Source organism: Saccopteryx bilineata, chromosome 8, assembly GCF_036850765.1.
Source record: "Saccopteryx bilineata isolate mSacBil1 chromosome 8, mSacBil1_pri_phased_curated, whole genome shotgun sequence".
Classification (NCBI taxonomy): Eukaryota; Metazoa; Chordata; class Mammalia; order Chiroptera; family Emballonuridae; genus Saccopteryx; species Saccopteryx bilineata.
Genome location: NC_089497.1, coordinates 40,854,217 through 40,870,761, shown reverse-complemented (window position 1 = coordinate 40,870,761; position 16,545 = coordinate 40,854,217). Strand labels below are relative to the sequence as shown.

General features: G+C 38.0%; 1 protein-coding gene across 6 annotated transcripts in view; it reads right to left on the bottom strand.

The window, feature by feature from the left end:
* The window catches only part of PHLDB2 (pleckstrin homology like domain family B member 2), a 268,804-nt gene that overhangs the window by 24,924 nt on the left and 227,335 nt on the right, over nucleotides 1–16,545 (bottom strand). For 3 of the 6 annotated variants that reach the window (XM_066240765.1, XM_066240770.1, XM_066240766.1), the window contains 7 exons: nucleotides 14,703–14,846; nucleotides 13,304–13,489; nucleotides 11,399–11,539; nucleotides 10,123–10,222; nucleotides 7,627–7,641; nucleotides 6,172–6,192; nucleotides 1,581–1,788 (listed from right to left, as the gene is read on the bottom strand). In XM_066240765.1, coding sequence (XP_066096862.1) covers nucleotides 1,581–1,788; nucleotides 6,172–6,192; nucleotides 7,627–7,641; nucleotides 10,123–10,222; nucleotides 11,399–11,539; nucleotides 13,304–13,489; nucleotides 14,703–14,846 — 815 coding nt within the window. The remainder of the gene's footprint in view (nucleotides 1–1,580; nucleotides 1,789–6,171; nucleotides 6,193–7,626; nucleotides 7,642–10,122; nucleotides 10,223–11,398; nucleotides 11,540–13,303; nucleotides 13,490–14,702; nucleotides 14,847–16,545) is intronic. The other 3 variants (XM_066240767.1, XM_066240768.1, XM_066240769.1) reach the window with 2 other exon arrangements.

Below are 16,545 nucleotides of genomic sequence, written 5' to 3'. Positions count from 1 at the left end.
TCTCCAAGTGTGCCCTGACCAGGAATTGAACGTGGGATGTCCATACATGAGGCCGATGCTCTATCCATTGAGCCACCAGCCAGGGCCCCATCAAAATATTTAAAAAGCTGTTATCACCATGTATTCAAGAAATAACCCCTTCACTTCACAGACTAGCAAATCAGGGAGAGGAGTCTGAGATCTACTTTAAGTAGCAGTAGCATTCTTGTTCCCAGCCTGAGGCTTCATTCCAATACAAATATTGATCGACTTACGACCTATGCAACTTATGACCATTCGATTTTACAACCACAATTGCTAGCCACGACTGCTCCGCGTCTGGCAGCACAAGCGATGCCCAGCTGGGCGTACGACAGTGTGGACCAGCTTCCGGCAGCACTACCATCTCCGCGTGCACCATTTTAACTGTTATCCCAGACCCGGTACAGCAATTTGTGTTTTGTGTCTTGGATATTTTTCATCAAACCCATCCCAAGATATCTACCAAGAGGAAATTGTCTTTGCAAATATTAAGCCAGTTGTACTAATAATGCAGTGTTTTACTTAAACCTGATGAATGTAAAAATAAGAAACAAAATGGTGTAGAGATGATACAAATGGCATAAAATGAACAAAGAAAATTATGATATATAACAATAATGAAAGAAAATTATGGTAAAATATGACTTAAAGATTTTTATAACATCATTTCACAGTACTGTACATAGAGCCTACTCAACTTACGACCAAATCGTGTTACAACCGGTCTGTTGGAACCAATCGTGGTTGTAAGTCGAGCACTAGCTGTACAGGAAAGTTTGTTGGATGGCAATTATCCAACCAGACATTTTCTTTTGAGACACACAAGGGCTTAATTAATATTTATTGAATATGGGATTTTTTGGGGGGGGTTCAATCACAATGGTTCTCAGCCAATTAAATAAATCAAATGCAGAAAAATATCAAAATGAAAATATGTCCATTTTACTACATCTTGAGGTATTTACTTAGCCAACACTTACTGAATACCTATTATATGCCAGTCTCTCTACAGGACATGGAATCTGACTTTACTCAAAGGTCATCAGAGATCTATGTTTTAGATGTGCCTCTAGCCATAATTCCATAAAAATACCTTAACTTGCCTCAATGTATGAACACAAATGTGAATATTTAAATCCTTACATAAATAATATATAGAACAGCTAATATCTCCCTTTTAATAAAACACAAGGATAAGAAATCCTTAAAAGTTCTTACTTTGTTGTTGGAAATTACTTTTATTTAATCAAAAGCAATCCTAATGAGCTTGGAGTCAACCAGCATAAGCAAAATCATTTTGAAGCACAGTATACATGTGAACTCAAATGTAAATAAAGAAGAAAGATGAATTATATAATACCTGACAGGCTAAGCTACATAGGATAAAAATAAATTACTTTCAAAAGCCACCATGACACCTAACCTTCTTCTGCATTACAGACCTTTTATGTCTCAGAAATCTAGGCTTGTACATTTACATGTATTGCCCCAAATTGATGTCTTTTGAAACCATCAGGTATTTCTCTGAACTAAAAACCTTACCTATAAATAAATCTTACCTAGAAATGTTGTCAGGTGAACAAGCAGAGATGCTGGTCTCCATGCTATCAGAGCTGTCTAAGCTCAAAGTATCAAAGGCCTGGTCCTTGTAGCCATGATCTGGGTAGTGAAAACTGTTCAAGTAGACATTTGATTCAGATGCTGTGCGGTTGTAAAATTCAGAAGATTTCTGCCTTTGTCCTTCACTCATCTGTTGGTGATTATACCCTAAGGAAAGAGCCATAAATACATTACTATGCCTCATTTCTCAGTCTTAGATCTTATAAGATTCAAACCAGCAGCCCAAAACATCTGCCTATGAAACTTGGCCCTTGGTCTAATTTGTTTTGAAGCCAAGAAGATAAAAGAAAACAGCATCATGCTCAGTGCAAGCGAGAGTTTCAAAGAACTGGTCTTGTCAGTGCTCTCTTTTTTTGTCAGCAGATCACTTAACACTTTCTTATGCCATTCCCACATCTCTGCACAACTGAGAATAATATATCAGCACACACACAGACACAACAAAACCAAAACAGAAACACAACTTAAAGGCCCTGAATTTTCAAAAAAAAAAAATAGCTGTGTTCAAGTCAAGGCAAAAATGATTCCTACTGCTAAGCAACACCAGGGTCTTAGGGCAGTCACCTCTTCAGTGACATCCATATTTAAGGGGTACTTGATTCAGTCATAAAAGAGCAGGTGGATCATCTAAGTGTAGAATTTGAGAAACTTGTCACTCACTTATTATCACTAACACTTTTAATTTGGTTAAGAGCCAAAGTGCACATTTTCTCGTTCTTTTTAATTTTCTCTTGTCTGTTAATTACTTATTTAAAACATTCAGAGTTAATAATCTTTTCAATGGTTGTACTCCTAATTACTGTATATACAGTAAGTCCTCAGTTGACATCATCAATAGGTTCTTTAACTATAGTGAAATAACAATAAGAAAACCAGTTTTACCACAAGCTAGTTGATATAAACAAGAGTTAACTCTCTACAGCATCTCATATAACAAAACATTATTTGAGGACTGGCTATACATAGCTGTCTTCCTTTTCCACCTTAACCATTAGCCTTCCTCTAGTTGCTATATCAAACACATGACAATGTAGGGACGGCAACAATAGCCGCAAGGTGCCATGGCTATGGGTATTTTCTTACCCTGGTACTTGGTCAGCTGCACATTAGGTCATTGGCTTTACTCTGTGTTATTGCTATGGCTTTCTCTCTGGTAGCTAATTTTGGGCATCATAAATTGAATTACTTTTTCCTTTCAATTCTTACTGTATCATATACTCAGGAAGCAGGGTTCATACTGAAAAGCAAATTCTTCAATTCATTAAAATGATGTTGCTCTAGCCAATGCTATATTTTGCAATCTCTTTCTCCCTGAGTAAATTGACTATCAGACCTATTACGAATTTACAACTGGGCCATTTGAATTTTGCCTCTTTTCTTGTGCTCTGCCTATCTTTCAATGAGGCTTTTAATTGATAATGAAATGCCTGAAAAGAAAGCAAGAGGGCGAGAAAATGCAAGTGGTCCCAAATAGCTTCCTCTGCTGTTGATTAGACATTTCCATTTAAAACCAGAAACTATACCCATGATGCAAAGCATCATACACCAAGTTACTGTAAAGTGATTTTCGTTATATGAGGAGTTTTCATGTATTAATATTTGGAGCAGTTTTAGATATCTTAGTGAAAATGTTAGTTCAGATTAAGGCATCTTCTGGGAAAACAAGTTTCCTTAATATAAACTGTAATTATAAATGATAAATACCAACACACCCATACACACACACACATACATATGTAAAAGCTATATATCACTGAGCTAAGGAAAGATGAAAAATATAAATGCACACCATGAAACTTTAGGCAGATCATTATTAATTGTAGTAATTAATGCATAAAGCATTAAATGAAGCCAGTATAGTCATAAGCAAAGAGCATGTGCTTTTTTAGTTTTTTTTTAAAGAAAGGCAAAATAACTCACTACTCAAATATTTACCTTTGATATTTGACTTTTGGAATTACTAATTATTTTTTTAAAGTGTTTCCAATTATTCATTTTGAACAAGAGGGGGACGAAAAAGGCCACCAGAACTTATTGTAAAGGTCATACATGTATCTTGCCTTATGCTTTCAAAAGAGGTTTGTTGGCAAAAATGACTTTGCACACTGACACCAACTACCTGGATGACATTTTCTTGTTTCAGTGTGAAAGAATCCCTAAAAGACAACCATGTAATTTAAAACATACATGAATTATCTCCTTGGCCATGACACGTGTCATGCCACAATCTCCCCTCCACCTTCCGTTTTTCATAATGAGGAAAAGTCAAGCCCTACAATGCAGCTAACACTTTCTTAGAAATGCAGAAAAGACGGTGAGTATATTTCTTCCTAAAACAATGCATGCTGCGCCTCAAATGCTTCAGGATCCCCAAAGTGTCACAGAATAAGAAGATAAACTTATCACCTTCAGGTGAGGCAGATGGTAAATTAAAAGGATTCAGAATTTTCAGATGTGGGCCCGAGGGCAAGCTGCGTGACAAGGGGTACTGTACTAAGGACTGTGCACAGAAGTTCCCCAGGTCGCCTCACTATTCGTTGAGGTTTGGCTCTATGTCTCAGAGGATTCTCCATCATTCTGGCGGTGAAATAAGCCTAGCATTTCATGACAAGTTAAATGAAAAAGCCTGTTGCTAAGGAGCATAGCTTTCACAGTGCAGGGTTTTTGTTTCCTGTGGATCCAGTGTAAATGGAAATGTTCTATCTTATGGAGCTTCTCACTTCTCCCAACCAGCAATGCTTTATTTATCATGATGAACTCAACTGTCACCTGGCTTAGTCGACTCCCACGTGAACAATTCCACCCCCCCTAAAAAAAAAAAACCCCAAAACAAACAAGTTGTCCCTTGCAATTACACATACAGTCATGGAGCTCTCCTCTGTGACCCTGGAATTGCACCAATGTGATTCCAAAGAGCCGCTTTTGGGATTCAGGCTCTGGTTTGGCCACCCAAAGGTATAGATACTTTTTAAAAAAATTTTATTTATTAAATTTAATAGGCTGACATTGATCAATAAGAGTACATAGGTTTCTGCCTGATCAGGGGGTGGTGCAGTGGATGGAGAGTTGGACTGGGATGAGGAGGACCCAGGTTTGAAACCCCGAGGTCGCCAACTTGAGTGCGGGTTCATCTGGTTTGAGCAAAGCTCACCAGCTTGGACCCAAGGTCGCTGGCTTGAGCAAGGGGTTACTCAGTCTGCTGTAGCCCCCCAGTCTGGGTACATATGAGAGAGCAATCAATGAACAACTAAAAGTGCCAAAACGAAGGACTGATGCTTCTCATCTCTCTCCCTTCCTGTCTGTCTCTATCTGTCCCTCTCTTTGTCTCTCTCTGTCTCTGTCAAAAAAAAAAGAGTACATAGGTTTCAGATAAACATTTATATAGCATTTGAACTGTTGATTATGTTGTGTACCCATCTCCCAAAGTCAAATCATTATCCATCACCGTATATTTGTCTGTCTTTACACCTTTCCCCCACTGCTCCTCGACACCCTCCTCCTCCTGGTAACCACTTCACTTTTATCTATGTCCATGAGTCTCAGTTTTATATCCCACCTATGTGTGAAATTATATGGTTCTTAGCTTTTTCTGATTTACTATTTCACTCCGTATAATGTTCTCAAGACCCATCCATGTTGTTGTACATGGCACTATGTTACCATTTCTTATGGCTGAGTAGTGTTCCATTGTATATAGGTGGTATAGGTACTTTGAATAGAGGAAATACCGTAGGAGAGCAGGAGAAGGAGGGCACCCTGGGAGGAGGTCCGAGGAGGAGTGCTGGTGCAGTGAAGTAGCACAGAACAGGTGTGCTAAATCAGGGAGGGCACACCTATGTCTTGCTGATCACAGAATCCTCATTATTTAGCATGTGCATGTCATGAAAATAGTCCCTCAATGAATTCATTTTCTCATCTATAAATTGCGACCTAATTAGTGGCTAAATAAAGAAGTGGAATGCATTTACTGTTTGAGTGGGACAAAGTAAGTGGATAAGGATAAATGAGACTTTTTTCAACCCCCAAGACTCCTTGTGTTGTGAAGTTATGTAGCAAGAATGACGTTCAGCAGTAGACAGTAACTAAAAAGTAAAGAGGGCCTTGTAAGTGCTTCAAATCCTAACCTATCTCAACAAAAATAGCTATTGAGAGGGTATTTTATAAAACGTGAGACCTTATAAATATCTAAGGCTAGTTGGTAAGCATAGCATATACAAAAAACCCAAATACACTAAAATCTCTTCACTGTCCAAAGAAGAGCCAATAGTTTGTATGTGCAAGGTCCATTTGTCAGTATAATTATTTTTAGTGCCAGTCTTTATGAGTTCTGGCTAACTGGACCCGAGAAGTCTGAGAAGTCCGCGTGAGTTGACCATTGTGAGACAGTCTTGCCAGTATCTTCCCCATGTATAGCTTTTAAACTACTATCTAGGCCCTAATATAGAAAATGAAATGACGTAACATTATAACCTGGGTTTAAGAGGATAAAATCAATCAGTATTTCTGGAAATTCAGCCTTTCATAGCTCACCTGCTGAGAAATTCATTCTTCCTAACCATATTCCACAGCCAGAAGATGAAGGTACAGGACAAGTCGGGAATGAAGAGAACAACAGAGAAAGGGAAAAAGATACAAGATCAGAAAGGATGACCAGAGAACAGGAAAAATATACAACACTCCCAACGGGCAATCATTGATGGTGTTAGTAGCAATACTAGATTGACAAGGCAAGATGTCCATGTTTTTAAATTAAATCTGAATTTACAGAGAAGAACTCAACATGTTAAAAAAATAAGCTTATGATACATGCACACAGTCAAAAATATTTGTTAAGGAAAAAAAAAATCTTTCATACACATTGATCAACCAGAAAACAGAGAAAATAAAAACAAGATTATATCTATAAAATAGTTATTTTTTCCCATGCAGACAGAAACAAATTGTCTTTAAGAGCTAAGGTTTCTAAGATGCCGGTTAATTATTATTATTATTTTGCCAGTCAATTATTTGAAGTAGCATCCATCTAATTTAACCTCAGTCCTCTAACATCTTACATCTCTACCAGCTATCCACAGTAATAACATCTTATTTATTCAGACCAGTCATTTAAACCATTCTTCATTCTCCATTAAGTCTTTCCTATAAAACAGTCTTAAATGGAATGATTAAGTAGGAGCCCTTTAAATCCTCCCAATCTCCCATAGAGCCTGTTTTCTTTATACCTGGCCTTTATAAAGGAGTAACCTCATGTTTTACACTTAGTCTATATACATCACAAGGCCCACTGTTTTTTTTTCTTCTTTTCCAAGTGAGAGGAGGGGAGATAGAGAGACAGACTCCCGCATGTACCCCAACTGGGATCCACCTGCCAACCTCCATCTGAGGCCATTGCTCTGTCCATATGGGGCCATGCTCACGACCGAGCTATTTTCAGTACCTGAGGTAGAGGCTCCAGAGAGCCATCCTCCTCAGTGCCCGGGGCTGATGCACTTGAACCAATCGAGACATGGCGGTGGGAGGAGAAGTGAGAGAGAAGGAGAAGAAGAAGAAGGCAGGTGGAGAAACTGATGGTCGCCTCTTCTGTGTGCCCTGACTGGTAATCAAACCTAGGACATTCACACACTGGGCTGACACTGTATCACTGAGCAAACCAGCCAGGGCCACAAAGCCCACTCTTCTTTATCTAGATCCTGAGTCTTTCAAAACAATGCTTCCCAAGCACTCATTTTCCTGCATGGCCTGACTTTGTCATAAACAAAACAAAACAAAACAAAACAAAGAGGGTCATGCAGCTGCCTGTGAATGAACAACAGCTGCACCCAGGAATGTGCAACAATTTTTCTTCATTGTGTAAAAGGCATAACCATTAGACTAATCGTCTGCCATTATACACTTTTAAATCCAATTATTTCTTAAAGATGACTTAACAATGACCTTTCACTATTTGCTGGAAACCCAAAACAACACACAAACAGGTTGTCATACCTTTCTTGGACTTCCCTGCATTGAATGGAAGACAAAAGGACAAAAATTTCATTCATTCTAAAGCTTACAAAGCAAAGAGTCACACGTTGTACAAAAGCTGATAACCATTAAAGAGCTGAGTTCCTCGGCTCCCTGCTTTTTAAATTCTGCTCTCAGAGATCTTTGCATGATTCACATTGTCAGTTCTATTGAAACAATGCTGATTGAAGGAAGGCTTATACTTACACCAGGGTCCTTGACGTATCCATTACGGATAAGCAGCAAAACAATAGTTCATTTAAGTTAATTATGTAATTCAAGAAAAACAGTAAGTCTACTCAATTTGTATTAATGAAAATTTCCTAGTTTCAATTTTTTCAAAAGCATGAAATTTTACTTGTGTTTGCTATTTTAATGAAGCCAACAAGTGCTAGTGAAACAATTCTAAACGAAATTATGATTGCACCCTCCTAGTTAGTGTGAGCCACCGGTATGGGCTCCGTGGAAAATGCTGCCAATTTTATGGCCTGCTATGGTTCTAAGAACTTGAGCCCCTAACCCCTCCTCCTGTGGGTGGGGGAGCCTAGGGGAGTAGGCTGGCCTTACAAGACACATCACATCCAATTGGCTCAACACACATGATGGTTCTTTGTTTCCTCAGAAACTGTCTCACCAGCACTACAGGCACTCTTTAAAGAACAGCACTTTAGAGCTGCAGTAGGAAGAGACTGAAGCTGCAGTTTTCTCAAGAGTAAAAAAGTCCCATCAGTGAAGAACCAGAGACAATAGATTTTGCAGAGGGCAAATCCCTAACGTGACCTAAAAGAATCAGTTCAGTTTTCCCATGTGAATCTAGCATGTAAATTCCCATTATCTGGGGGGAAACAGAGATTAGAAAAATAGAGGTGAAACACCCCTGCATTCCACCATTCTCACTAGAGTCATTATACAATAATGTTAGCAGCTTTTGACTTTTATAGACCTATCCGTTTCATATAAAGGTCTAGTTTTTTTTATTCTCTATTTTAAAAAAATATTTCCAATGTAAAGTATGATATTGGGCCAATAATCCAAGCTTTGATGTCTATAGCCAGGGGGAAAATACACTTAAAAAGAAATCTATAAATATTGCAGAAAAATTCCTCAATAAAAAATAGATTTGACCCACAAATGAACAGTGATAAAAGAAAGTCAAAATATACTCATTTATGTTTATTATTTATAAATCATAAAAGCTATTTTTAGCTTCTTAAGACATATGGTAAAAGACAATAAAAGACAAGTTCAATCAAATGTATTTGACTTAAATGTTAACATAAACTTATCATAGTTTATAAATCTCTCTTATGACTACTACAGCCTTTATTAACTCTTAAATCACTTGTAGTAATGATTCAAAAACCCTCCTTCAAGTGAGATATATGTACATATACAAAAGTTATACACAGACCTACACCCATTATGTATACAAATATATATACATATGCATTTGTGTGTATAGATATATATATACACACACACCAAAATTAATTTTATTTATTTATTTGATAGAAAACTGGTGATTATGCCCTGATATGAGATAGACACGCTGAGCAGTCAGAGTTGAAGGCCCCCTGCTTGGGGGAAAGGGTTTCAATCCCACTATTGCATGAATACGTTTAGGGGCCAAAGCCCACCACTCTATCAGCCTCTGCATTTCCATCCTGGCACACCTTCATCACTGCATGTGCCACATTTATTAGAATTATCTGTTATGTGTCTCTCTCCCTCACTAGACTATAAGCATTTCAAGGGCAAGAATCATGCCATTCATTTGCATTCTTGGTCTCTAGCACCATGCCTGTTCAAAAGTGAGGGTCGATATAAACTGTTGTCTTAAATGACTGTGTTAACATAAAAATCTAACCTTTTCAACAAGAATCTCACAGCTAGAACTGTATTGCAGTAATTTCTTCCAGCCCCACAAAGATTATTGGAGAACCTCATTATAAACAGTGCATTAAAAAAAAAACACAAAAAAACAAAATATGCTGAGATTAAGTTCTACCTAAAAATTTACAACCACCTGGAATAAGGGTTCAAACCACAGTAAAAGGCCTAAGGGAGTTCTGTCCCGGGTCCCTAGTGCTCTGTTCACTGTGTTAGCTCAGTGACGTTAGCACATGGTTCAACACAGTGGCTCAGCTACAAACCAGGTGAGCAACTTATAGGAACTCAGTGAGTCGTCTTTTTTTTACCTATCAAATCTAAAGGGCTTTTCTGATTTAGAATACTATTAAATTTACAAAATATAATATACAATGTTTAAAACATTCTAGTCATGTGTGTATATATAGGAAAAGTTACCTTAGTACAATAATTATATACATATTTCTCCCAAAAAGGGGACACCTAAAAATACAATTGAGGATTGCTTGATGTTCTTTCTGATGATCCTCAACCTTGCTCTCCCTCCCTCTCTCTGAAGAATTCTAATGCTTAACAAAAAACGTCACATTGAACTTGAAAGCTACATACCCCTGAGCATCCTCCGAGACTCTGAGTCTTTGGTCATGGTCGCCAGCGAGTGAGGGAGCACGCTGCCACAGCTGTTGCTTTGTCCCAGGGGCAAGTGAGCCTGTGAGAACCAGGAGGAAATAGTTCAGGCAAGCTGCAGCCCAAATGGTCCTTCAGGACACAGACACGTCCTCATCTAAGTGCCGAGGGCAGTGAAGGAGGGTTCAGTCCCATTAGTGGATGCTCAGCGGTAAAGGCCAGTCGCTGTCCCTCCCAAGGAGCTTCATGGAAGTCTCCACATCACAGCAATTCTCCCAGTGGCAATAATTCCAAAAGATGGGGATAACACTTGTTCTCTAAAACCACCTTCCAGAACAGCTCAGAGTTCTTCATGCATAAGGAGCAGAGGACAGATGTAGGTGCAGGAACACATGCACAGCATGCACCAGGACAGAGAAGACCTACCCTGTAATGAGTGCACCAAAGCCATCTACCCCCAATTATTTAGTAGGCTGAAAGCTGGAGAAACTTATTAAATTCCCCAATGGTTTTACCACTCTCTTTAATAGCAAAATCCTTTAAGTAAAATATACTTGGAATATCAGTTTATAAAATATATTAAAACAATGTTACTCGCAGTAAGGCTAAAGGAAGGGCCCCAAAGCCCACTCAGAACCTTCTTCCCACTTGCCTTTCCTCCTCTTGTTGCAATGACCTCCCTCAGGCATGTGAGCGAACATGAATGAAGGTTTAGGCATCTGACCACGTGGGTTCACTTTTCAGCTTCATGGCTGACCAGCTGAGGGCACTTAGGCTAGTCACTTAGTTTCTTTATACCTCAGTTCATCCATATGTACCATGGGGATAACAATTATTATCTCTACTGAATAGTGTTGCTGGATGTCAAAATGAGACAACCCACATAAAGCGCTTAGCCCAGTGTCAGTTTCAGAAATAGCTCAATAAATATGTGGTGCTATTACTGCTGTAATCCAGAGCTTATCTCTTCCAATTTCCAGATCTGGGATGCAGCCATGGGAGTCTGTCACAGGAATGCCACCCACCACTTGTGTGGTGGTGGCAGAAAATACCCTGGACCAGGTTCTTTGGTCCCAGAGTGTACAATTCCAAATGTCCTCTGAATAAGATAGAAAATACAATTTAGTCATACTGTCTGCCCAACAAGCAAACTTAATGGTTTATTATTTAGCATTTTCTTCAAGGACCTTTGCGTATGAGTAACATAAGGACAAGAAGACTTCCTGGATGTGAAGTCCATGGTTCTCCCCATGCCTACCTTTGGGGCGCTTCGTCTCCCCATAGTAGCACTGCTGAAATGTGGGGAGATGGAAGGTGTGGTTTTCTTTCGAGGCAAAGTGTCACTCAGATAGAGGCCTTCTTTATGCTGTTTTTTCCTTTCTTCCAGACTCCTAAAGTGCTTTAAATGCAAATGTAAAGCAGAGTTGCAAAGCTTGACTAATTGAAACAGGTTCACTGAAGAAATGAAGTATGCATTTACAAAGAAATTTGGGAATTTTAACGAGATTTCTTTTTTTAAAAAAATTCAACTTATGCTTGTGTTCACTAATAGACCTCGTCTAGCTAGCATTTGGGAAGATACATATGCACTAGAAGAACTTATTACTGAACCTAGAAACAAAAGAAAAAAAAGAATCCATTTTTCACTCTCATAGTTAGTGTCTGCTGCCTTGGGACCTCAGGACAACTTACAAATGATTATGATGGTCGCCATGTGGATGGCGAAACAGCCAGTGGACAAAGCAAGTAAGCAGTTTCTCCCCTTGTCTGTCTGGACAGTTCTGTGTGGTGGCACAGATCCCAGTGTGAGGAGAACGAGAAAAGGGAGGAGGAGGAAGACGGAGAGAAAGAGCGAGTAAACAGGGGAGCTGTTTTAAAGTTGGAATAATATTTCAATCACATCAACACACTCCAAATCGACATAACGTTTCCATATAAGGCATCCTTCTAGGTTACTCTTTTATTTAAAAAAATATATATATATCTTGGCCAAGAAGCCCTTATAGTAATCCCTCACGTTAAAAAAAAATCCTCTTGATGACTATTTTTTATTTTTTCAGATTCCTAAAGCAAAATTTTGGCCAACTTGGAATTTATTCAAATTTTTCTCAGCCTCTCAAAAAAATGTCCTCTCAAAAAAATGTCTTAATAGTCCAGTTATTTTCTAACCAAAGTGTCTTTAAGTTTGATCATTTTTATACTAAGCTTGGGGTTTTTAAATATTTAAAAATTAGTGCAAATTTGAGTTAGAAAATTTATTATTATTTTTCACACATGCCAATCATGAAAAAAAAATCTACATTGCAGTTTACATTTTCTGCTTATATTAGCTAATATTTATTAACCTAAAAGTAGAGGGGAGATATAGTTCTTTAGCCACAAGTGGTAGATAATAAAAGTCCCTTCAACAAATGGAAGGGTTGGGCATGGCACAGCAGGGTTTGCCTACTTTGGGGCTCTAGTGTCTATGCCTTCCTAGGATCATCTGGGGACAAGTTCACAAAGAAGTTTGATTATAATTAAAAGGAGGCTCATAACAGACTCTTTGGAATACCCAAGCATGCACTGAATGGAGTAAAATAAGGGCAACATTAAGAATAATAAATCATTTATAAGTTAATATACACTGTTGTTCTATGGACCAAAAACACTTCTTGTGGAGTGACCTTGGGCATGCTATTTATCTCTACTGAGCCTCAGTCCCCTAAATTTCAACAGGGAATTAAGTCTTACTTCACCAGATTGTTAGAAGAAAGAAATGAGATATTTATTTGTAAAATGTTTAGCTAATTTTGACAGATAGCAAGGAAATGATATCTATCATTATGGTTTCAGTAATATGTAAAAACATCTGTGTTGACACAGCAACTCTCTCTATAGGGATTTCTTGGAAATAACTAGCGTTATTTTGAAAAAATACTCAATATAAGTTACAATCTTTAGTTGAGTAAAAACTGAAGTATGAGGATATAAAACTAGCTCAAACTATATCCAAAGTTAGGAGAGGACAGTCAAGGTCTCACATTTTATAACACTCCCAATACTCTGAGAACATACTAAATGTCCTTTAAAAAGAAAATCAGCGAAGGAGCATGCACCTTGTCTTTTAAAAATTTCTTTGAAAAAAAATAGTCCCAAACTTTGAACACCAGTTCCTAATTACCTGTTGCTCCTCCCGCTGCTGCCGTCTGTGTTTCTTAGCTGGTAGAGGAGGAGGTGTATCATTTAAAGGGAAAGAATCAACAGATGAAGCCATGACTTCAGGCCAAGGGGCTGATGGATGTTGAGTGACAGGAGGAGAAGAAAGGGTAGAAGGAAATGTAAATCCAGGACAGACAGGCGATCTTTGCTTTATAGGAGAAAGAAAAAGTATATATGTGTCCGTATAAAGTGAAAGAAAAATGACAAAGAAATGAAATCAACAGTCTGATTGTTCTCTTTTCTCATATTTTAATCAAGAAGTCACAAATAATGAGCTGTATCTTCCTATTTAGCCTCTTGTTAAAGCCCAATTTGTACCTGTCTTGTGGTGGTGCAGTGGATGGAGCGTTGACCTGCAATGTTGAGGTCACCAGTTCCAGGACCTGGGCATGCCTGGTTAAGTCACATACGACAAGCAAGCCATAAATAACTAAAATGAGGTAACTATGATTTGATATTTCTCGCTCCTCCCCTCAACCTCCATAAAAATCTATAAATAAAGTATTTTATTTATTTATTTATTTATTTATTTATTTATTTATTTTTTAGTGAGAGAGAGAGAGAGAGACAGACCGAGAGAGACAGAGAGGGACAGACAGGGACAGACAGGGACAGACAGACAGGAAAGGAGAGAGATGAGAAGCATCAACTCGTAGTTGCAGCACCTTAGTTATTCATTGATTGCTTGTTCATATGTGCCTTGACCAGGGGCTCCGGCTGAACCAATGACTCCTTGCTCAAGCCAGCAACCTTGGGCTCAAGCCAGTGATCACGGGGTCGTGTCAATGATCTCATACACAAGCTGGCCATCTTGCGATTTTGAACCTGGGTCCTCAGTATCCCAGGTCGACTTTCTATCCACTGCACCAATGCCAGGTTAAGCTATAAATAAAGTCTTTAAAAAATAAAACACCTCAGCCTGCAAGCAACTTAAATCAGTGAAGGTATTTTCATTTACTATTATTTGCCCCTTTCCAGATGTTTTAAAAAGGCATAACATTAAAGAAGTCCATAATGCAAAACATAATAGAAAACAAAATCAAACTGGAAAAGTGATTCAAACCAACAATTTTAAAAAGTATTTTGATTTTTAAGAAAACTATCAGGTTAGAGTACTCAGATAAAGAGTTTACTTTTTTGAACATCTAGCAGTCCACTCTGTGCCATATACTTTATGGTTTCTAGTATTATAATTGGTAGAGCAGTACTCCCAAATTGGTATGTTTTTCATATTCAATCTCATCTTGACCCTCTGGTCAATCAGACATATATTTGTCACAAATGTCCTCATTTTCAGTTAACCAGGGTTAATGTTTGACATGAAGAAGGCACTGAATGAATGAAATGTCATGCCAACACACCTCTTTATTTTGTGGCTGGCTCACCAGTACAGCTGTGGTAGGCCCAGTGGCAACAGCGTCAGCAGCAGCAGGGAACTGAGTGGAAGGGGATAGAGTCGTGGAATTGCCACATGGCTCATTAATTTCATTTACACTGATATAACCCTAAAAGGAGGAATTTAGAAGTTAAACACAAAGAGAGCAAAAGCTGAGGCATGCGAGAGTATTAATGCTCTAACACAATGGAGTTAGCTCAGAGCGGCACAGCCAGGTGTCTGTGGTATTATCCAATCATTGGCAATTAAAATGGATTTAGTGAATGCTTAATCGTGAAAAATGATATTCCAAACATGAAAGATAATTTTTTTTCTGGTGTCAAAATGATTATATTATAAATAACCCAACATTTTATAATACACAGAAGTATCAGCATTCATTCTGTTATCTGAATGAGGTCGTTACTACTCCACATTAAAAGCAGTCACACACACACAAAATCTGAAATATAAAATTGACAATGTAATCACTCATTCTCTAATTCAAGAGCCTTTTCCACAAAGCTTTATTTTTAGGTTTTTCATTCTTCTGTTTCCTGACAAATTAAAGTGTGAGGGAAAGTGTAACGGAGTCCAGCTTCTAGGCATCTCAACTAAATGAGAATAAAAAGTACACTGCCTTCCAGTGAGCTTAATGTACACACACACACACACACACACACACACATACACACACACACCCTACGGCAGAGTTGCAACTTGAGGGTGTTCTAATTCAAGTCAGCTTCCCAAGTCCCAACACTTGCCCTAGGGCAGAGAATTTCCAGTTATTTTAAATTCAGTGATTCAGTTCTACCTTCGGCATTAATACCCGTGAATCAAAATCTATCATCTTCAAAACTCCTGCATCTCTATTTGAGAATAAAACTTGTAAATTTTCATGGCAACTAATCGTACAGAACAATCATGATTATCCCCATACCAATAAAGCAGTATGAAAAAGGAAAAAAGAGTAAAAAAAAATATGTCTTTCAAAGTAAAATAGTGTTAAATTTAATACTTAGGTTCTTCTATTAGCCCATAAATTTTTTCAGAAGTGGCTCCAAGAAGAGCAAGAGATCATCATGCTGGTGAAGCAAAAATTCCAGGCTGGAAGAACTTAGAATTACAATAAAGTAGAGAAAACTGGAATTGACTGTGTGTAAATTGGAGGTATCAAAATGCTGCTGAATAGTGTTGCACTTCAGACAGGGGGAATGGATACTATGCAGAGTTTTATAAGATTAAATTGAAGAAAGAAAATGGACAACTGGGTTGTCAAGTTTCATTTTAACTTTAATTATGAATCAGAATGAAGAGTTATTCTTTTGCTCCGTTGGTAGCAGAATGTTTCAAAACCAAGCCTTGATTCCTTATATGAATCATAGACCATATAACCTAATTAATTGCTTCAAAAATGTATGATGTTTTTCAAAAGTGGAACTTGTTTAAAAGAGTTAGACATAAATTCATCACTCCTTAAAAATAGAGAGAGAGTGTGTCAGAAAGAAACACAGAAAGGAAGAAAGAAAATAAAAACATCTGTGAGTCAAGTGGGTTTGGTACGTGAAAGAGTTGCAGACACGCAAAAATTGTCAAAAAGCCAAGTGGCCTTTTGATACCAGGAAGTTGGCAGAGAAGAAGAACAACTCATTAATAGAAAAAGCAAGATTTTATTCTTCAACTGAAAAATGAAGAGAGCTTGGAGCCTATTTAATTCATTTGGATGCCATAAGCCCTTCAAACTCAGTGTGTCCAGAGTCAAATTGCTAATCTTCCCACTTAAACCTACCCTTACCCCAGTCTTCCCTATCTCAGAAAAAGGTACT